The 21,809-nt window shown below is 59.3% G+C and overlaps 1 protein-coding gene across 3 annotated transcripts; it reads right to left on the minus strand.

Annotated features, from left to right (window-relative positions):
- Position 1: 1 nt before the first annotated feature.
- LOC117795099 (CLK4-associating serine/arginine rich protein) lies at positions 2-21,802 on the minus strand. Of its 3 annotated transcripts, XM_034637847.1 has the most exons (20): positions 21,652-21,802; positions 14,532-14,629; positions 13,875-13,976; positions 13,579-13,658; positions 11,440-11,524; positions 10,156-10,304; positions 9,218-9,314; positions 8,130-8,208; positions 7,969-8,042; positions 6,607-6,648; positions 5,490-5,705; positions 5,084-5,374; positions 3,370-3,627; positions 3,067-3,106; positions 2,662-2,722; positions 2,337-2,395; positions 2,213-2,259; positions 625-707; positions 310-334; positions 2-63 (listed from the first exon to the last, which is right to left on the minus strand). In XM_034637847.1, exons 1-20 carry the CDS (start codon positions 21,748-21,750, stop codon positions 21-23), a joined length of 2,028 nt encoding a protein of 675 aa, XP_034493738.1. In that variant the 5' UTR covers positions 21,751-21,802; the 3' UTR covers positions 2-20. The 3 variants fall into 3 exon arrangements, 2 of the variants coding, with proteins under 2 accessions (XP_034493738.1, XP_034493739.1); XM_034637848.1 differs by lacking the exon at positions 21,652-21,802 and having other exon boundaries at positions 11,440-11,498; XR_004618916.1 differs by lacking the exons at positions 2-63; positions 310-334 and having other exon boundaries at positions 3,063-3,106.
- Between the last annotated feature and the right edge of the window lie 7 nt (positions 21,803-21,809).

Genomic DNA, 21,809 nt, shown 5'->3' on the forward strand with positions numbered 1-21,809 from the left:
NCTGCCCCCCATGCTTCTGCCTAATGTCGGTAATGGGGACTTCGAGATCGGGACCTTGAGCGCCTGGAGAGAGAGAGAGGGGCCCCGGTGAGGGCTGGGTGGAAGCAGCCATGCCATGTGCGCACACGTACACCAACACACTCGTGACTACTGGGGCATCAGTGATGGGGGAGGGGGGGGCAAGTTGCACAGGGAGGGACGTTAACCAGGGTGGAGACCAGCCTGTGCAGCTGGAGGGGTACAGGGTGGAGACGGAAAAACCAGGGCAGGGACAAGGTCATCTTCCAGGAGCTAGGCTGGCGGGCTTACCTTCGGGACGAGCTGTATTCTCGACCTGGAGAGAAACGAGAGAACGAAGCAAATGCTTGGGCTGGGCTCCTAGGGCTGCCTCCAGCTGAGGCCAGACCTGTGCCTCCAGCCAGTCCCCTGGGCACGCACCAAGGCCGGGCACCAAGGCCGGGCAACGCGCATTGCTTCTAACGCATTGCTTCTAACGCCTGCTGTTCCCCGTGACTATGGCAATCCCGCTGCACGTGTGGAGCGCTATGGAAACCGCACCGTGGCTTCTTGCAGCCTGACTTCGAGATCTAGAGCTCCGGGCCCACAGGCCGTGGGGATACTCACTGTAACGGGGGGAGGGTGAGCGGCTCTGTCGGCTGTACTGGCGTTCCCATTCTTCTCGCTCCTTCTCTCTGCGTTCCCGCTCCCTGCAGGGGGAAAGGGAGGCAGCCCAGGGGCAGGCATGAGCACAGGGCGAGAACACTGACCTCGCAGGCGGGACTGGACTGCCTGCCCAGGGCAAGTGCTTCCAACAGCCCAGCCCAAGCGGCAGAGTAAACCCAGGCCAAATAGTGCTGCTACCCTTGCTTGGAAGTGACAGCACTGGCTCACAAGGATACAGGCTGGGCAGAGCCAGGATTGGAATCTTAGTCGGCCTCACTTTAAAAGGCTTGCTGAGCAAACATACAGGATTGAGCTGGAGAGTTCGACCTTTTCCCGTCACACTCAGGTCGTCTCAAAACACAGCACTCACGCGCTAAGTGCTTCACTGGCCTTTGTCAGGGTGCCTGGGACTCACGACCCCAAGGGCTGTATTTACTGGGGCCCTTCTACTCGCCTGGCCCAGCTCTAACTGGATCCACCCAACACGCCTGTGAACTAGGACAACTATTCCAACCCCATTTAGCTGAGGAGCACACTAAGGCCCAAACAGAAAAAGGCCCGCAGTTGGTAGACAGCGGAGGCAGGATCAGAACTCGGAACCGACTGACCCCAATGCTGAGTCCCTGGGCCCTCTGCTTCCCCAACTGAGGGAGGCAGGCCGCACCCTCAGAGGCCCAGCACAGTGAGCAGACCGACGACCCAGCCGGCACCGCGTGGGAACCGCTGTGGCAGGGTCCCCAGGAGAGGACGAGGAAGGAGTCTCGGCTCAGAGGAACTAAACTGTCTGTCTGAGCACCCGCGACCAAGCAGCCGGTGACATGGCCCTGCCACTGACGGACCCTCCTCCTTGCCAGAACCAAGCACTCAGCCTCCAGCTGCACCCCGAGCTACCCAGTGAGGTCACCAAGGTCTGTCCTGGCTGCAGAGGACGAAGCGAGGCCTGAGAGCGCCAGCCCCCACCCCGGGGCCCCATAGTCACAGGGAGGCAGAGCCGGGACTGGACTCCACGTCTGCCTGGTCCAGGGCGCGAGCCTGTCCCCTTGGTAGTGAAGAGCTGAGAAACAGAAGGGGAGCAGGGAGGAGCCCCTCTGCCTGAGCTGGTAAGAACCCGCCACGGGGCTGGCTTGCTGAGCGCCACCTCTGATCTGGGGGCCGAGTGCACAGCAGAAACCCGGCAGCCAGAACTGCCCTCTCAGGCACCATCAACAACAAGCAAGGAAACAGAATGGTGCGTGCCAGGTGGGGATCAGCGCTCTGAAGAACACACGGAAGGCTTGGAGAATGGAGCATGTCAGGGTGCTACTCGGGACGGGATGGTCAGGGAGGGCCCCGACGAGCGAAGCCAGGGAGGAGGACACAGAGGCCCCGCGCACCAGAGCTGGCAGAGCTGGGAGGGGCCGCAGCAGGAGCGAGCAAGCCGAGGACAGAGGGCTTCCTCCCACCCCGAGGGCTAGCGGAGGCCGCAGGGCTAGGCGCCAGGGGTGGGGAACAGCAGGCAGCCCAGATGTGGGGGGCCACGGCCCAGATACGGGCAGCGTGATGGTCTTACTTCATGCGGATCTTGCGGGCCATGGCTCGAAGCTCGTCCTCCCGCTCCTGCGGCAGACGGGGCTGTGAGGCGCGCTGGCCGGCTCCCCGGCCGGCCCGGCCCCACCGCTCGCTCCCACCCTTACCTGGCGCTCATGCTCCTGCTGGATCATCTTCTCCTGGGCCGCCTTCTTATCCGCCTTGACTGTGGCAAAGGAGAGACGTGGTGGCTGAGGGGGGGGCCCTCAAAAGCACTCCCCCTTCCCGGACGCCAAAACTGACCCCAGAGAGGCCAAGCAGACAGCCACGGCCCTTAGCATGGTGGCAGCGGAACGGCATGCACACCGACTCCTCCCCCAAAATGCCCCTTGTGGACGCCTGTCTGTCCAAGAGCGGGCAGGGCCCCCCAAGACCAGGCTGGCAGGCAGAGCAGCAGAGACCAGGGCTGGGGGGGTGGGGGGGGGGACGTACACTGCCTGTTCAGCGCTTTCTGCATCCTCAGTTTCAGCTTCTCCTGTGGCGTCAGCTTGGGCTGGGGAAGGGGGAGAAGAGGCGGGAGAGGGGGTGGGTGTCCGCAGCTCCCACCACCCACCTCATCCAAGAGCCTGGGGCTTGCGGGGGGCACGTGGGGAGGAGGGACCAGCCGCCGAGGTCCACCACAAGGGTCTGGGAGGCCTGGGGACAGCTGGAGCCCTGGCGGACAGTGCGGAAGGGACGGGGACAAGGACCTGATGGGGCAGAGCATTCCCAGCCCGGTTCAACCCCTGGACTGGATCTCCCGGCCCCCCCGGGTCCCCCCTGCAGGCCCACCGGGCCCAGCTCTCGGGCACTGCTGCTGGCGGGAATTAGACGGGCGAGTTCCAAATTCTTACTGACTTTGGCAGCTCCTGTCTCTTTACCAGCGGCAGGTTCGGTCCTGGGAGGAAGAAAGGGCGGCTGCCACCTCTGACCCCACGCCACCTTAGCACCGCCCTCAGGCCAGACAGCGCCAAGGCCGTGGGCCTCAAACACCCCCAGGGAGGGCCCATGCCCCTCTCGGATCCCTCAGGAACGGGCCGTGTCCCCTGAAGTTTCATCCAAGGTGAGGCTGTGACTCCTCAGACCTCCCGAGGCAGGACCGAGCTCAGCCACCCTCCCCGAGGCAGACCACCCTCGTCCCCCAGCCCTGCCCCCGCTCACTTTTTCAGCTTCTCGCCCACGGCAGGGGACGCCGCCGGCCTGGTCAGCTTCTCCCTCGGGGGCGATGGCGAGTGGCTCTGGCTGCGGCTGCGGCTGCGGGTCTGGCTGCGGCTGCGGGACGGGCTGGGGCTGCGGCTGCGGCTCAGGCTGCGGCTGCGGGACGGGCTGAGGGACCAGCTGCTGCGGCTGCGGCTGCTGCTGTGATGCCGGGGGCCCCGGCCGCCCCGCCTGTACCGCTCCCCAGAGCGAGAGCGGCTCCTGGGGGCACGGCGGGGCAGGAGGGGGGCCGTGAGGAGCCAGGCACCCCCTGCGCACAGCCCTCCCGCGAGGCCCTACGGAGGTCGGGGTGTGACTACCTGCTCCTCTCCCGCTGCTTGCCCTCGGCTGCTCCCCGGCCTCACTCCGTGTCTACACAGAGACCACCGTCCAGGTACAACCACCCTGAAACAGCTCCTTGCTTCTCACTCCTGACACACACTAACCCGCTCCCCTGGGAGGTGACTTCTGGGGAGGGGGCCTGGCTGGCCAGCAACCCCCCTTTACACACAGTGCCCGGCTCTGCGCACCCAGGGCCTGTGACCTCACCCACACCCTCACCACCTCCTCACCTTGCTGGGGTCCACTGGGGACCACCCACCCCCTCACCCACTCTCCCCACCAATCTACAGCACGGACCCACAAGACCCCGTCTGCGGGACACATGGCCCCACCCCTTCTCCGCTGGGGACCCTGGGGGCTCCTCAGCAAGGACACACCCTCAGGCTGGCATTCGAGATGTGGCCAGGCCCCCTCCCTCCCCCAGCCTTTCTCCTGTGGTTGCCCTGGGTCAGGCTACAGGGAACGACCTGAAAGCCAAGTCTAGGCCACACACGGATTCTGCTGGGGTTGGCCAAGTTTTTTAAAAAGCTCAAATTTGTGGGCAATGTTGGGAAAACGAACTACCCTTTAAAAATCCAGACTCTCCACTTCTCTTGAGAAAGCAGAAGATGGGGCAATGCCGGGCCTGCCATTGCACAGCTGACGACCCAACTGGATGGGACACGTGTGCCCCAGTCCCCCCAGGTCCACCTGGCCCCTTTATTTTACCTGCCAGCCCCTGCAGGAAGCTGACGCTGAGACGCGTGCCAAAATACAAGCGACAATGTAGGTGGCAGCGGCACTCGCCCAACGCTAGGCCCTGTACCCAGCATTCACATGCATTTCTGGTCACACCTTCACAACAACTCCACAAACGGGACATTATCCTTATTTTACAGATGAAAAAACCAAAGCCCCAGAAGTTTCCGAGCAGGGCCAGGATTTACAGCCAGGCTCACCTGCTGAGGCAGCCCTGATCCCGCCAAGCAAGAGCCTAGAAGGGCGCCCCGCTCCCCAGATGCCTCATTTCCTACGCCATCTGCAGCACCCCTCTCCCCGCAGAGCACCCCAGCCCTCGAGGCCAGCCAGGTCCCCACTGCAAACCACACACCTCTCTACACCCCTGCCGGGAGCCCCCCACGAGAGCACCCGCTCAGTCCCCTGAGAACGTGGCTGCGTGCCAGCCCGGGTCACCACACGTGGAGAGCAGAGGGGGCACACCTCCCCTGCCGACCGAGTGCTCCCCCACAGAACGGCAGCAGCCTGGTCCCCTCCCTCAGAGCCGGGTCTGGCTGACATCAGGCCGTGCCCATCCCGGGGGCCCTCCCGTCGCCCCCAACGCGTCAGCGCCACACACCTGCTTCTGCGCCGGGGCCCGTAACCACCACGCCGGGCAGGCGAGCGGGAGTAGCGGTGTCCATCTCGGGAGCCCCCGCCTGAGTGCCGCCGGCCGCGGCTACGCGAGCGCGAGTAGCGCCGGGAGCGCGAGCGCGAGCGGGACCAGGAGCGGGAGCGGGAGCGCGCGTGGCGGCCAGAACGGTAGTAGCCCCCGCCACGGCGGGAGCGGGAGCTGGAGCGGGAGCTGGAGCGGGAGCTGGAGGTCCTCGAGGCGGAAGAGGAGGAGGAGGAGGAAGAGGAGGAGCGGCGGCTGCAGGCGGGGCACGGAGGGCCGGTCAGCACGGGCCTGGCCCAAGGCCCCCCACCGCCCCGCGTCCCCCCCACGGCGGCCGGGGCGTAGGGCGGGCGGCGTGAGCGTTACCGACCGGGCGCTGGCATTACGTCCCGGTGCGGGGCCGCCGGGCTGGGGGGGTGCGGGGGGCTTCCCTGTGGTGGCCCCTGATGCGGCTGCTGCGGCTGCGGCCGCAGCTGCCTCCTCGTCGCTGCCCCCAAAACTGGTAATGAACGTGATCTTCTCCTCGCGGCCTGGGCTCGGGGAGCGGGAGCGGGAGCGGGACTCGGAGCTGGATTCTGAGGGCGACCTACGGGACGGGCAAGAGGGACTCAGCGGCCAGGCTTCCCGGGAGCCCGCTGGTTAACCACACGCAGCGCGGAGCCCAGGAACGGGCACAGTGTGGCACGGAGCACCGTGCAACACCCGGCTCGGACGAATGGAGCCAAAGGGCAGAAAGGAACCCCACTCTGCAGGGGTTTGACTCAGCCTCAGAGCCTCGGCCGAGTAGGCAAGCGAGCGAGTGACAGCAAGCTGTACTGACTTCATGGAACGATTAAAAAGGGATGAAAAGATCTACAGATTTAACTTGGGAAGTTCTCTTCAACACAAATGTCCACCTAGCAAGTTCTACAACGTTAAGTGTGGTACGATCCCGTTGTTACAAAAGAAAAGGACCCGTTTCCCTGGCTTGAGTGTGTCCCCGTGCCTGACCTTGTACCTAAAGGTACCTGCCTCATCTCTCCTATCCCAAGAGCCCAGAGAGGCTGGCCCCTCCCACTGCGTTCTGAAGAGCAGACCGGGGTCAGGCTGATGTCTGCCAACCCTCAAGGCCCCTGCCCCATCACTCCCACATCCTGGAGACACATGCGTGCAAGGCCGGGCCCTCCTGTGTAATATCCCTTACTGCTTATTTCTGGGGCCTGAGATCAGAGAGACTTCTGATTCCTGTATCAGGCCTTTCTGCCACGCTTGGTCATTTTCAACATACAACTACGTTGTATTTAAATCAAAATTAAGGAAGGTTCACATTTAAAGAAAAAAAGACCGGGAAAGCAGAGTAACATTCTGGAAATCAGAAAAACGACTCAGACCCACAGATGACACCAGATGCTAAGAACCGACCCCCCAGCCCCTCGCTCCTCCTCCCAGCCCTGCTCCCTCTTCTATCAGGTTTGCTGGCTGCCCCTCCTCAGGGCCTGGGAACTCACCGCTTATAGGGGTCGTACGTGGGGCTGTCTCGGCGGGCATAGCTACGGAGAGAAGAGTGGGGTAAGACAAGTAGGGGCTTGGGATCCGAGTGGGCATGGAATTGGGCCCACTCCTCCCCTCAAGGCACACAAACTCAGGGACCAGGCACTGTGAGGAGGGGGCTGCTGGCCAGGTTTTAGGCCCTGCCTTGATCCCTCTGCCCACCCCACCTCCGATCTGTCCAAAGCCTGAAACTCCGCCACACCCCGCAAACAATGTCCTGGGCCCCTCCTGACCCTGAACCACAGGGACTCCAGCAGCCTGAGTCCTGCTTGGGCTCCGGACCCCAGACGGAAGCATCCCTCCTGCCACTCCAAGTCCCTGCTTCTGCCATCTGGGTCCCGGCTCGTTAACGAGGACGACGGTAAAACTAGAAACGCCACGGTGTCTTAGATGCTCACTACGGGCCGGGCACGGAGCGCTTTACTTCGATGAACGCAGCTGCTCTCCAGGACAACTCACACAGCTGCTGGGGTCATTCACAGCTCAGAGCTCAGGAAACTGAGGCCCAGAGCAGTAGAGTCACTTGCCCAGCGTCACACAGCTCAAAAATGGAAGAGCTGGGCTCCCAAGCCAGGCCCTGTGGCCCCGAGCCCACGCCTTTATGCACTACACTGACTGCACCCTTACGGGCAGGAGGAGGACGGCCAGAATCAGTGCGGCTTCTCCGGACCCCTCACCGAGCCCTGAGTCCCCAGCAGGCTGCGTAAGCCCCAAAGCTCCCCTCAGGGACTCTCCTTGTCCAGAGGCGGTGTAGCAAAAAGAGGCATGGGTCTGCACTGGGCCTCCAGGCCTAAGGGGCAGCGGCAGGCTTGACTGGAGGCCATTCGCCCTAGGCAGACTCTCTGCGCCACACCAGACCGCCTCCTCCCAACCTGCCCCACACCTCCAAGTGGACACTGGTGCACCCCCAATCCTGGGAGGTGACAGCGCCGCTTTTCCAAAGGAGGAAACTGAAACTTGAGGGAAGTTACTTGCCCCAAATCTGACAAGGACACAGCCCAGGAGAACCAGGAAGGAGTTCAGGGGCAGAACTGTTCCCCTTGACTCTGCCCTCAACCCTTCCGCTACCCCACACCACCTCCCCACTGGTGCCTGTGACACCTGGCAAGAGTCCAAGTCCAGGGGGTGAGGGGAGTGGCTGGCAGGGCAAGGTGTCCACAAGGCCATTCCCACCCTAAACCTTCCCTGTTTCCTGCCCTACTAGGACTCTGTTCACAAGCCCAAGCCTGGCCCCCAACAGTCTCCGTGAGCCCCAGCCCCTCCCCCAGAGCCCTGAGTGAGGCTGGCAGGGCAGGGGCACAGGGGCGAGCCCAGCCTACCTGGGTGGGCTGATCTTTCGGCCCCTCAGTCGCTTCTCCCGGAATTCCCTCCGCTGGCGCCGGGAGCGACGGCCCTGGAGGAGGGTGGGCACTGCGCTGGTGAGAGATGTGCCCTCCCTGAGGCACTGTCCCCCCACCCCCCGCCCCGGCCCAGCCCTCACCGAGTACATGGCCTTCTCTTCCTCAAGGGCCTTAGCGTGCTTGATCGCCTCCGCCTCCTCCTTGTCTTTCCGGAGCATCCTGTGGGTGGGGTGGTCACAAGAGAGGATGGGGCAGGCCACAGGCTGAACTGTCCCAGGAAGTGAGGAATCCCACGCCATCCTGGGGTCTCTCATTTGTTCAGCACTATTACTGAGCTCCTACTGCATGCAGATACTAATATATGGACTGGGGATTCATTATTGAAAATAAACAAACAAAAATCCTGGCCCTCGTGGGCTTACATCCTGGGAAGAAGACAATGACCAAGGTAACGTGATGGATAGTATGTTGAATGGTGAAAACCTGGCCAGAAAGATACACTGTAGACAGGGGAAGAAGTGCCAGGAGACAGGTAAAGCTGCCACAGCTTTGAACAGGGAGGTCAGGGGAGCCACACAGGGCAAGTGACAGCTGAGGAGAAACCACGGGGAATAAGCAACAGAGATGCCAGCAGAGCCAACATGGCAGCAGCCCAGAAGTCGGGGGTGGGGGGAGGGCTCGGAAGCAAGGAGGCACAGAGGCCGCACGGGGGCGGAGCGTGTGGGTAGAGGTGCAGGGGACCAAGCAGGTAAGGAGTCCAGCTGCCCGGGTGCCAGGGCAGTCACCGAGGATGCTGAGCTGAGACTGCTGGGTTCACACGGGATCGCCCCGATTCAGATAGTGTTAGCTGGGGCTGTTGCGTGGGGTCTGCCGCACAGGGCGTGGCCCGGGGAAGAGGCCCCATCAGCAAGTGCCAGGGAATGATCCGGTGAACGAAGCCTCCTCTCCACCAGGGGGTGCTGTCCACCAGGCCCAGGAACCCTGGGAGCTTTTAGGGGTCCAATGGCCACAGGTCACACAGACTTGGGTGCAGCCTCAGTTTCGCACTGGCAAAGCCTGGTGGTCAGTACCCATCCCAGGAGCCCAGGAGCTCAGGATGCTGCACGTGTGAAGCCGCCGGCACAGGGCCGGGCACACTTGTGCTCAGGAATGCAGTGGCTGTCAGCAGCAGGGATAACGACCGACGCCAGGCCCCGAGAGCGCAGGAGCACCAGCCAGCGGGCCTCACCTGACAAAGTCACCGTCGGCCATGCCGTAGGTCGTGGCCTGCTTGTTGAGATCTGCCACCTGCTCCTGGTTCAGTTCGTCCACGTCCACCTCCACGTCTGCACCAAGAGAAAGGCTGTCAGGGGCCAAGGCCGAGTGAGAGGACTGGGGAGAAGGGGCAGCACCCCGGGAGATGGGGGCATGGGGGGGACGCCCACCAGACTGGAAGCCTCTGCAGGCAGAGAACGAGTCGGCTCATTGCGGCATCCCCAGGCTGGCACGGGGCTTGGCCGGAGGTGAGCATGACCAAAGGCAAGGGGCGGTGGGGGGAGGAGGTGCAATGGATGAGGGCCCAAATGAGCACCGGCGTGGACGGGGAGACCAGTGCGCAGAGCAATGTACGATGTGTGGATGGGGACAGACGGGGGGGGGGGGGGGNAAGATCTGCGTGGGCGGGGTCGCAGGTGTTTAGGAGCTCGATGCAGTATGAGTAAGTGGAAGGGGGGGAGGGACGCCTTCCGGATGCGTGATAAGCAGCAGCTGGCTGAGAAGGACAGGGAGACAGGTGGATGGGTGGAGCTGTGGGTATTTGGGTACGGGGTGAATAGTGGGGGGGCGGGGGTGCTCTGGAACTGAATGAACACTTGTTCTCCAGAGGAGACAGAAAAAGAGAGAGACAGAGAGACTGACCCAAGCAGAAGAGAACAGACACAGAACCTAGGTGGGGACAACAGCATAAAAGCAGCATCCCAGAAATGAGAGGAGCGATACAGAGAGGATGGCCAGCACAGAGGAGCACATGAGTGAGACAGGGAAGACGGCGGAGGCTGGAGTGCCCCAGAGCAGGGGCGGGAGAGACGGGGCTCATAAGTGTGGGGCGCCCCACAGAAGGTGAGGAACAAGACACGAAAACGATGCCCAGGGACTGCGGGGAGGGGGAGGGCAGAGAGGGGACCCCACCGATGTCGGGGATGACCTCATCTTCGTCCGAGTTGCTCTCCTCCTCGGCTGGTGACTCCTCCTCCTCTGGCTTTTCTGCCACCTTCTCTACCTCGGCCACGGTGCTGTCCTCATAGGTGTAGCCAATGGAAGCCTTCTTCTCTGCCAGCCTGGGACGGCGGAGCCCATGAGCCAGGAGGGCCACGGGCAGGACAGAGCCCAGAGCCAAGCCTCGAGAGCACACGGATTCCCCAAGCTCCCGCCTCTGGAGGGCGCCCTTGCCTCCGGCTCCTCACATGTGCTCTCCCTCAGCCTAGAACCTTCCGTACCTGCCTCCCACCAGCACCCCCTCTCTTCCCCCAAGCTCCAGCTCAATGTCCCCAGGAAGTTGTCCCCCCGGCAAGGTCAAGCACCATCCTGAGGTGCTGTCGGGGGACAGATCTGTCTCCTCCAAGCGGACTAATAAGCTCAAGACGGCAGGACCCAGACTTATCTTGGGTAACAATGTGGCCCAGCTTTGGCCAGAACAGAGGAGGGGCTGCTAAATTAATTTAGTCAACATGCCCAGACGTCCCTCGAGTGCCCCCTCATGCTGAAAGTGGGCTCATGAGTAGGGATCAGTCATCAGGGAGCTTCCATGGCATCCGTGGAAACTTCAGATGGAGAGCAGCGAGTGCTTAGGATCCCAGAGGGAAAGGCTCGGCCACAGGGGGAAGGAGTGAGGGTGCAGGACTGCTGTGGACAAGGTGGCTGAGGGCCGCCGTGGAGGAGGACAGGGCCAGCCCGGCAGAGGGAACGAAAAGAAAAGGGAGCTGCCCGTGGGGGACCTCCCTGAGCCAGGGGCGGGTCCACGTAAGGCCCTGCCTCCCCCCACCGCTGCTCCTCGAGAGACACAGACCAGAGAAGCCCCTCTCAAGAGGGACGGGGGCTGAGCACAATCCCCAATCTCCAACCGCTGCAGGAAGAGGGCTCCTCCGAGCCCACGTGGCAGGGGGGCACACCAACGCTCAGCGAGGGCGTCCTCCCATGCAGGATGCAACGCCAGGCCTGGGTCAGCACAGGGCTGGCCCGACCCCCTGCACCACCCACGGTGCCCCAAGCTAGACGCGCCATGCAGAGGTTTCCAGCAAATCCTTTCCCTCGGCCACCACCTTCTCCTCCAAGGGTTTATTAAGTAAGCACCTACTGTGTGCCACACACTGGCCCCTACTGTGGGGAAACCGAGGCAGATAAGGCCGTGCCCTGGCAGGACTCACAGTCCTCCTGCCTTCCCCAAAGCCGCCGTGCCCCCAGACCCCAACTCACTTCTTCTTCTCGTCCTCACTGGGTCTCTGGAGGCCTCCGTACAGCTCGTCGATGTAGATCTGGTAGAGACACTGTTCCTCTGAGACTGTGGCAAGGGAAGAGGCGGGAGGGTCAGGTGGGGGGGGACACAAAAATGCAGTGGGGGGTAGGAGGTCGGGTGCAACCCAAGTCCACCTGGGGGCAGAGTCACTCGTGAGCAGATCATCACCGGCTGTGTGGGGAGGACACAGCAATGGCAGGAGGACCCGGCACGCGGCCTCGGTCACGGTGCTAAGTTCTCTCTGCCTCGTTTCCTTTTCTGTAAAAGGGGAGCCCTGGCAAAGCGAGTACTTGGCACGGGGGCCATGCTATTATCCCTGCAAGGGAAGCCTCTGGTTGGACCTTTCAGAACGACAAACTTCTCCTGAGCGTTGGATGTCACCAGGACTACGCGGGCACTCCACCGCGGGCCTCTCTGCGGCTATTTAAACTACACGCGTTGGGAGCCATCCTGGCTCTCGTTCACCCACAACACCTAACTTGGGGAGCTCGGCACCGTATCCAAGCCTTCCCTCATCTTCCCAGCAGTGAAACACAGGGCCCTGACTGGCTGTGGGGCCCTGGGCAAGTCCCCTTCCCCCTGCGGGTCTCAGCTTTTCTATCTGTGAAGTCAGGTGGGTGGGCTGGGCAAGGAGCCCTGTCCCTTGCCCCTGCAGTCCCCCTCTCTCCCCAGTTCCCGCCCGTAGCAGACAAAGCCCGGGAGGAGAGGGCCCGGTCGGCCTGTCTCACCCAAGCTGCCTCGCTCTCTCTGTTCCAGCCCCACAGGCTGCCTACACCCATCCTCCCACAGACCTCTTCTGCAGCCTCCCTCTCCTCACCAGAGCTCCTCTCCGCTTCTAACCGACCCCAGCCTCCGTCAAGCACCTCAGAGAACAGCCCACCGTCTGTCAGAACGCCCCCTCAGTCTGCCAATTGCCAACCGCTTTGGTTACTGTGTGGCTACTCCCCTCTCCCCCATGAGACCCCTGAGCCAGAGGCGCGCCTGCCACACCACAGGGGCTCAGAAGGGTGGCAACGAACCAGCGCGGAGTCAGACCCGAACTAAGGGAAACCCTGGCTCCGACACCAAGAACCCCTGTGGCCTTGGGTGAAGGCAAAGAGCAACAGCACCAAAGATGATAAATTCCCCGATTCTAACACCTTGCTGGCTGCTAGAATCTCGGCAATCTTTGGTTTTAGAGCAGCTGAGATGTCCGCCTTAGAAACAAAGAAACAAGGGAGCAGCAAACCCACAGGAGGGGCTGACTGTGCCAGGCTCGGTGCCAGGAGTTCACGCGCCCCTCGCCAGGCCCCTACAACTACCCTGGGGGACTGCAACCATCAGGACCGCCCTTCCCTGGGTGGAGACCTAGACCCGCCAGCCTAAGGGCCTCGTGTGGTCCGTCTTCCCTTTAACTCAACAGGCAAACCCTGGGAGGGGAAATCTCAGTCCTCAGGAGGTGAGCCAAAGCTTGGAGCTGTCCGTCAGGAGGCAACAGTGAAGGGTGGGGTGAGAATCCCAGCTCCTCTCACCCCATGTTCCCACCAATTCCTGGGCCTCAACATCCTCGCCCATAAAATGGGCGCAACCGCTAGACGGCTGTGCAGATGCAACGAGATATAATACCGACGCAAAGGTCCCAGTCTGTCAGGTCCGAACCTCCCCAGGCAAGCCCAGAGTGGGGAAACCTGGGAGCCTCCGTTTTCTCATCTGTGAGGCAGCATGCTGACAGCTCAGAGAACGATACCGACATATTCGAACGCTTGGCAGACTGTCAAACTCTAAGTATTCCTAAACAATTTCTAAAAGAAAGTTCCTCTTCCGAAGTGACACTCCGACCCAAATGGGCTGGGGGAAACAAAGGTAAACGATGTGTTCTTGCTATTTTCCCCAATTTTTCAGGACAAAGGCCAGAGAGGCAGACGGTGTGGGATGTGGAAGTGACCTCGGCAGAACCATCTTGCTCAGCGCACATGGCCTGTACTGGGTCCAGAGACGGAGGCCCGAGGAGAAAGAGTGGGGAGCAAACCCCAAGTCCCATCGGAGAAAGCCCTGGGGTAAAGGTGGTCTCCCCGTGTCCACGGCCGCCCCACCAGCTCGCCACACCCCAGCTCACTCACTGCCAGCAAAGTCGTTCTGCACCAGGCCTCGGTAGCGCTCGTAGTTGCATTTCCGCTCGTCTGACTCCTGTTCTGGGGAGCTTTGGGGAAGGTCAAGATCTTGAGATCACAGGGAGAGGGAAGGCCCCACCCCAAGCCAGCAGGAGTGGGGGAGGAGGAGCCTAGCTCAGGTGGGGAGGTTCCCCGTTGGCACACCTCCTCCTTCCCAGGCAGGGGACAGGCAGGCAAGGGTTTGGGAAAGGGGAGGCAGCAGGGCTCAGACTCCCTGCCTGGCAAGCCTTAGGGGGGCGGCTTACATGGTGGTGAGCAGCGGGGGGGTGTAGTCGGGGATGTGGTCAAGGTGGGCACGGACATCGAAGCGGTCAATCATGTTGTTGGTGTCCCCCTGCCAGGGCATCCTGAAATGGGGAGCAAGGAGTTGAGGGTCCCCAGTGCCCATGCCCGTTCCCTGTCACTTCAAGCTTGGGAGTCTGACCCTCAGCTCCGTGATTTTCCAGGCCATGGGCCCCACCCTCACCCCTCACTTTGTAGTCTCTTATGTCACTAATTCCCCTGAATCCACACTCAGGCTCCTGGCCTGAATAGGACCCTAGGAAACTGGGGCCCTATTTCTCAGAACCAAGCAAGAGTGGGAAACTCGAACCAGGTCCTAGGGGCCACTTGCTAAGCCCTGGTCACTTTGAAACATCCCCTATGACAACATACTTGCCATTACATCTGGGCCTGTGGTCCTGGCCCCACCTAGTCCCCTCTAAGTCCCCCAAGCACCCCTGTACCCTGGGGCCTCCGTCCCAACCCCTGCCAGCCAGCTCTCCTCGGCCAGTGACTGTCCACTACTTATGTAGGTCAAGCCTTCCTTGCCTGAGTCTCCACAGGTCTCTCCATGCCCCAGGTCCCTCCTGACCTCCAGTCCTCAGACACAGACACCACCCAGCCCTTCTTCTCAGTCTTACATGTTAACAGGGCTCTCGGCAGCCAGGGCAACTGCAGAATCCAGGTGCACCTTGCATGCTCGGCCGTGCACCTGCAGGAACTGCGCTGGGTCCTTCTTCTGTAGAGAGAGACAGGGTGGAGGTCACCACTGCTCTGAGCTCCGGACCCTGCCACCCTCACACAACCCAGCTCAGCAGCGAGCTCACCTCTGATGTCAGGTGGGCCATGACTCAGAGGTGAACAAACCCGCACAGGGGCGGCAGCACTTATGGGGGCCACCTCACCTCTAGGGACAAGGGACCCTGAGATGGTGGAGAAAGGCTCTAAGCTCTGCCCCAACCTTCTGTACAGCCAGTACCAAGACCTTCTGCCTCAGAAATATGATCCCCCAACTCTTTACCTCCCCCCCAACCCCAGGTCACTCATTCGGAGCCAGGTGTGAGCATCTGGCCTAGACCAGCCTCTAAGACACCGGGACCACACGAGCACAGGCAAAGATGGTCAGTGTCACTGCTCAGCAGAGAAACGCCAACAAGAACCACGAGATGTCACTTCATACTCACTAGGACAGCGAAAACGAAAACGATAGATGTTGACAAAGCTGACAAGAATGTGCACAAACTGAGTTCTTCAAAAGTTAAACAAAAAACGACCATAAGTCTCAGCAATCCCACTCCTAGGACATACCCGCCAGAACCTAAAACAGACACTCAAATGCTTGTATACCCATGTTCCAGCAGTATGACTCACAATGACCAAAAGATGGAAACAATCACACGGCCATCAATGGATGGCCCATAAACAAAACATGGTGTATATAGACCATGGAACCTTGCCAGTAACAAGGAATGAAGAACTGACACGTGCTACAACGTGGACGAACCTTGAGAAGAGGAGGCCCGGTGAAAGAAGTCGGTCACAAAAGCCACATGTTGCATGACTGCATTTATGTGAAACATCCAGAATAGGCGAATCCACAGACAGAAAGCAGACGAGCGGCTACCCAGGGCTGGGAAGTTGGGGGGACTGACTGCTAATGGGTATGGGGTTCTTTTCGGGGTCATGAAAATTTTCTAAAATTCGGCTGTGGTGACAGATGCACCACCCTGTGAACATTCCGAAAACCACGGAATCGTACTGGTATGTGAACTGTATCTCAACACAGCGGCTAAGAAGGCACCAACACAGAAGAGAGCGTCCCAAGTCAGTGCTCCTCCAGCCTGACGAGACCTTATGTGGACGTCTCGATTCCAGCTGCATCAGGAAAGCATAAAATCTAGCAGCAGCGCTCCAACCACTGAACTTCCCGAGTGCCAGGCCCTGGCTGGGCTCCTGCTGCGTGCCACATCAGAGGAACCCACAAGAGCCACGAGAAGGGCTAACTGCTGCCATGCACTGAATGCTGGCCGAGCTCCCAGCAACACCTCCCCTGGGTCCAACCCCTCCTGGCCACCCCTGGTCCAGCCAGCCTGTCCTCTCGCCCAGACCGCTTGGCAGCCTCCTCTCAGACTCCCTGCTGCCAGCCTGCCCTCCGCACCCCATCTCCCACACAGGGCCTGGGGGGTTCTGCTAAAACCTATCAGGCCACATCCCTCTCTGACTTCTCTCCCCCAGCTCTGCTCCAGGCACGCCGGCCACCACGGCAGTCCGCGACCACTCCACTCATGCTCCACTCGGGACCTCGCTCTTCCCTCGGCCTGCAAAGCTCTGGCAGGTGGCTGCCCCCTCGCTTATTTCAGATGTCTTTCTAGAAGCCTTCCTCATCAACTCTAAGTAGTCCCCTGCACAAGCCCATACTTACTCTCGATCTCCTTAACTCCACCTCTTCTCTTCCTACCACCACCCAGTTTCACACTTTACGTTCATTTACCGGTTGTCTCCTACACTAGAGCATAACTTCCGCAAGGCAGGGATCGCTGCTTTGTTCACCACCGTCTCCCCAGTGCCCGGAGCGGACCCGCCCCACAGCAGGCGCCCAGGAACACCGACTGAAGGGAAGAGAGAATGAGTCCTGACAGACGAGGAGACTGAGCCCCCAAAACCCGCCAGCATCAAGTTCCCAAAACCCTGCATTTGCCTGAAGTGCCCCAAGAGCCGAGGAGGACACTCGCCGACGCCCATGGCTAACGCCAGGCTACTGTCCAGCCCGCGCTCGCCCCACGCTCGCCCCGCGCCAGGCTGCTCCCACTCAGCCGAGGCAGGATCCGCCCAAGACCACAGGGTCCCGTAGGGGTGATGCTGCGGGAATCCAACTGCTTGTCCCGCACCTCACTTCCCTCCCTCAATGCCTCATCTCAGCCCTGTGACAGCCCCGGGCCAAGACCCCCTCACGCCCGGGCTGCCCCGGGCCCAATGCCCAGGTCCCACAGCCATCGTGGGACGCCACGTGCAATACGGAAGCTGACTGGCACAGGGAAGCCGCCGGCTGTGCCAGCAACCGCAGGAAGGAAAAAGCATCATGCTGGGAGTAAAAATCTAAGTCCAAGGCCTGGCTCTGCTGGGAGATTCTGGAAAAGCCAATGAACTGTCCTAAAAGCCAGGCCCTGAACTATTTTATGTATATCTTCTCAAACTTCTCAACCATGGGACAAAGGTTAGTAGTATTCCCCACGAGGAACAGGGGTGTTGTCTATTGGCTTGAAATCATGCCAATAACACAACAGAACTAACAGCTGAACCCAAATGGGCCTGACCCCCGAATCCACTTTTTTTTTTCCAAAAGTAAATTTTGTTTTATTTGGGTGAAAGCCATATGATAGAAAATCTACTATGTTAGCCACTTTTTTTTTTAAGATTTTATTTAATTATTTGATAGAGCACGAGTGGGGGTAGGAGCAGAGGGAGAAGCAGACACCCCGCCAAGCAGAGAGCCCCATGCAGGGCTCCATCCCAGGACCCAGGGATCCTGACCTGAGCCGAATGCAGATGCTCAACCAACCGAGCCCCTCAGGTGCCCCCACGTTCGCCACTATTAAGCGTACAGTAAGCCGCGTTAAGTCACACGCACCTCGCAGTGCGCCAGAGCTCTCGAACTTCTTCACCTTGCAAAACTGAAACTCCAGAGCCAGCGGATGACTCCCCTTTTCTCCTCCCCCCTGGCAACCACCTTTCTGTTTCCTGTTTCTAAGGGCCTGACAACTTTAGATACCTCCTATACGTGGAATCTTGCATCTTTCTTTTTTTTTTTGGTGACTGGCTGATTTTACGAGGCCTAACGTCTTCACTAATTCCTCCACCTGGCAGCAGGTGACAGGATACCTTTTCCGGAGCCTGGACAATATACCACTGTATGGACATACCACACTTTCTTTATCCCTTCATCAGTCGATGGAAGTTAAGCTGTTTCCCCATCTTGGCTATTGCGAGTAACAATGCAAGGAACGTGGGGTGTACAAATACCTCTGTGAGATCCAAAGTCCATTCTTAAGCACTGGACTATTCTGCCTCCAGGATCAGATGGAGTCAGAGGAGTTCACGGACTCTTTCATTTGTTCATTCAACTGATAACCAGGCACCCGCTATGTGCTCGGCTCCAGGCCCGGGCCCGGGCCACGGCAGTGACGGACACAGCCCCAGCCCTACCCTCGCGGCTCACAATCCAGCGCTGGGGACAGACCCGTCCCACATAGGGACGACCCAGAGTGGGCAGCGGTGGGATGGGAGAGCCCAGGGGAATGCCTGACTCAGCGTGGGCAGTGGTGGGGGTGAAGGGGGGTGGGTCAGCCTGGGGTTTTCTCGAGGAGAGGCTTGAACTGAGAACTGCTTATTTCCCATTTTCTTATCAACAGGGAATTCTGTTTCTTTATCCAAACCACTGATTAAAGAAGAAAGTGGACAAGGACAAGGGCAACGACAGAACCAGGGTCAGCTAGGGGGAGACAGCAGGCACCAAGGACATAGGAGCAGGGAAACCAGCCTTGTGTGGACACACCCATTCGGCCTGTGGTGAACTAGCAGCTTCTCCCGCACTCACCCCACAGCATCCTCTCTGCCCAAGAATAAGATGAGACCCGGGTGAGCCGGCCCATCCCCTCCCGAGAGCAGCCATCAGCCACGGCCCACAGCTTGACAGCTGCGCTCTGCATGCGGGTCACATTCCCGCATGGGGACAATGGTGGCTTGTACGGGCCCACACCACAAAGCGCCCCACAGACACTGTTCTTGTTCTTGCTGTTCTTCCCTGTCACCCAGTGAGAGGGGCCGACGATCACCACTGTCCCGAGGGGGAAAATAAAGCTGGGGAAGCTCCCCTGCCAACAAGAACGAGAGCCTGAAGTCCCAGGCCTCTCAGAGGGCCCAACTGCAGCTTTCTTTCCCCTACACCACGCCGACTCCGGCTCCCCTGGTAAGAACAACATCAGTAACAATAAGAGACAGGACTCACCAGCAAGTCACCCCGGGGCATGCCTACGCTGAGGTCGATGTGCCCCATCTCAACAACAGCCCTGGGAGGAAGTGCTCGCCCCCCCACCATTTGCACAGGCCACTAGCTGGCAACCAACGTCTAACCCCCTCCCTCAACGGTCACAGGCTCCTGATATGTCTGTCACAAGGCCACCCAGAATGAAGCCTATGCCTCTCAGGCTCTTTGCACCTGGATGGGACCCTGGGACTACTTTCTGGCCAGTGGGACGAGTGGAAGTGCTGGGTGCAAACATCTAGAAACTTTCTTAAAAACTGGCAAGAGTGATTTTGTCTCGTTTCCCTCCCTCTTCTTCCCTGCTGAACGGAGTGCAGACACGATGGCTAGAGTCTGACCAGCCCTCTTAGACCTTCAGACGACACTGGTAAGAGAATCCGTGTTCAGCTCAACAACAAAATGGTCCCTGAGCAGAGCAGGCTATTTTGGGGCTTTCAGGGGAAAGAGAAAGAAACTTCTATCTTCACAGCCAAACCTGACTGACATGATACATCATTTCACATGCAAAAAAGGAAACTAGGTCAGGGAGACAGTCACTCACCCAAGGTCACACTGTACCTAAGCGGCAGTGCTAGAATTTGAACCCAGTGCCTTGGGACTCAAACTCTGAGGACCTAACCATCTTAGTATTTTGCCTCCAGGCTGTGTCACTTTGGACATGTCGCTGCACCTTTCAGAACTTCTATTTCTGCAGCACAAAACCCAGGTGAAGTGCTAGGAGAAGTTCAGGCTCAGAGAGTCTGGCTTAGAATGCCAGCTGTGCCCTCCTGCGAGGTGACTGTAGACCGTGACTCTCCGAGCCTCAGTTGCTCATCTGTAAAACGGACATAAATAAGAACCATGCCCCAGGCTGCAGTGAGGATGTGATAAAGCCTAAACGCCGGTCAAGCACTTAGCACATAATGGTTAACACATCAACGTTCAACAGCACCAGCCACTTTTATCAGCACCATCTTTAACACAGGGATCAATCCCCACCTCTCAGAGCCCCTGGAAGGACTAGAAAGAATGTACCAAAGTAGTGGGCACTGGGGCTGGCACACCATGGGCCCTTATTAGAGCTCACGGCAGCCATTTCTTCCTAAGCACTGTGTTCCCGGCCCACGCTGGGGCCTCAGCGAGGACCGGCACGGACCCGGGCCCTGCCCCCACCGTCATGTTATAGTTTTCCCAACACCACCAGAGAGGGGCTCGCCTTGAGCCCAGTGGTTCCTTCCTGGGTGACAGAGGGCAAGTGAGGACCTCTCAGAGATTCCTCTCCGACAGTAATAGCGGCCTCGGTTTCACTGGGGACTCTTGCGATTCAAAAAAACCATGCATCTAGAACTCTTCTCACAGAGCTGGGTGCCTGGAAGGAGCAATTAAAATTGTAACTGGTACTATTAGTAGGTTTACTCATTTACTCTTTCAAGCTGTATTTGTTGGCCCCAAGCTTAGGATGCAAAGGTGACCTGAATACTAGTCCCCAGTCTTACACAGCTAGGTATGTGTGGGTTCAATTCCAAAGGGGAAGAACAGGGAGCTGTAATGGCATTTACAGGGGACACCTGACTGAGTATGGGGGGATGAAGGAAGACTTCCTTGAGGATTTAGATCTGACAGATTAGCATTGTCACCCAGGTATGGGAAGAGCTCATGCAAAGGCCCCTTGGCTATGTAAGTCTGAGAGCTAAACTGATACTCTTTATACATCTTTTGCATTAGAGAAAAACACCCTAGATAACAAGGAGGCCAGATGGCTTGAGTAAAGGAAGGAGGCAGAAAGCAGAGTGGCATGAGTCTAAGTGGGGGGGCGGGGGGGCGGGGGGGGGAGGTACAAAGGCCAGACAATGCAGGGGCTTAAAGGCTGTGTTGAGGAGCCTGGGCTTTCTCTCAAAAGCACTAGGGAGCCATGGAGGAGTTCAGAGCAAGGGAAGGACAGGGTCAGTCTTCTGCTTTAGAAAGACCTCTGTAGCCCTGCTGAAGAGGATCGGAGGGGGCAGGAATGAAGGCCAGGAGACCAGGTAGGAGGCTAAAGCAGGGATGTGGTAGTAAACGGGAACACCTATATCAATATCATCTAAAGGGGAATTGAACCCAGTACCTGAGTGTCATTTCAAGCTGCGGTCTCAAGGGCAAGTAGGAGTTAAAGAGGTAAGGGGAGACATGACAGGCACAATGCCCTGTGGTGACAGAGATGGGGAAAAAAGGCCAGTGGAGCTACCCAAGGATGAAGCTGAGAGGCTGGTAGAGGTCAGACCACAAAGGCCTTTTAGGTCACAGGATGGGGTGGGGTCTTCTCTCCAAAAGCAACTGAAGCATCAAACAGGACAGCAAAGTGGTCAGAGTCCACTTAAATGAAAACTGATGGCCCTCCCACAGGATGCCAAGCCAAACTTCAAGAACAGCTGACCTTTCCGGGCACTGCAAATACAGCAGGAAGACAGGCAACATTCAGGAGGTGCTCAGTCTTATATCTGGACTGCTCTGAGTGTTACAAAAACTTTCCTCCTTCCTGCTGACACCTGCTCTGTACTCTTGAGGCCACACCAAACAACACAGTATACTACAACCAAGGAACACCTCTGGTTTTTACCCACGAGGAGGCTCAAGAAATGAATATTCTCCTGAAGAAAGCTGGGCTCTCATTTTGGCCTATTTCCAAGCCCAAACCCCACCAGGATGACGGGGGCCCCAACCTCCAGGAAAGGTCCCTTCCCAGATCAAGGCCAGTTACTCACGATCTTTTCATAGTACTCCCGCCGCCGCTCTGCCCTCTTCTTGTAGTCAACCATCATGCCTCGAAGCTTCCGCTCATGCTTCCGAGCCTCGTGCCACATCGTGGTGAGGCCAAGCTGGGGGCCTCAACCTGGGGGATGAGAGGAGAGGGTCAGATGGG

Source organism: Ailuropoda melanoleuca, chromosome 12, assembly GCF_002007445.2.
Source record: "Ailuropoda melanoleuca isolate Jingjing chromosome 12, ASM200744v2, whole genome shotgun sequence".
NCBI classification, from domain to species: domain Eukaryota; kingdom Metazoa; phylum Chordata; class Mammalia; order Carnivora; family Ursidae; genus Ailuropoda; species Ailuropoda melanoleuca.

Coding starts and splice junctions, on each gene's coding strand:
- LOC117795099 (XM_034637847.1), bottom strand. CDS start 21,750: ATGTGGCACGAGGCTCGGAAGCATGAGCGGAAGCTTCGAGGCATGATG. Junction 13,977..14,531: donor GCCGAGAGCCCTGTTAACAT/GTAAGACTGAGA, acceptor TCCCCATTTCAG/GATGCCCTGGCAGGGGGACA. Junction 5,706..6,606: donor ACGTACGACCCCTATAAGCG/GTGAGTTCCCAG, acceptor CCCGTCCCGTAG/GTCGCCCTCAGAATCCAGCT.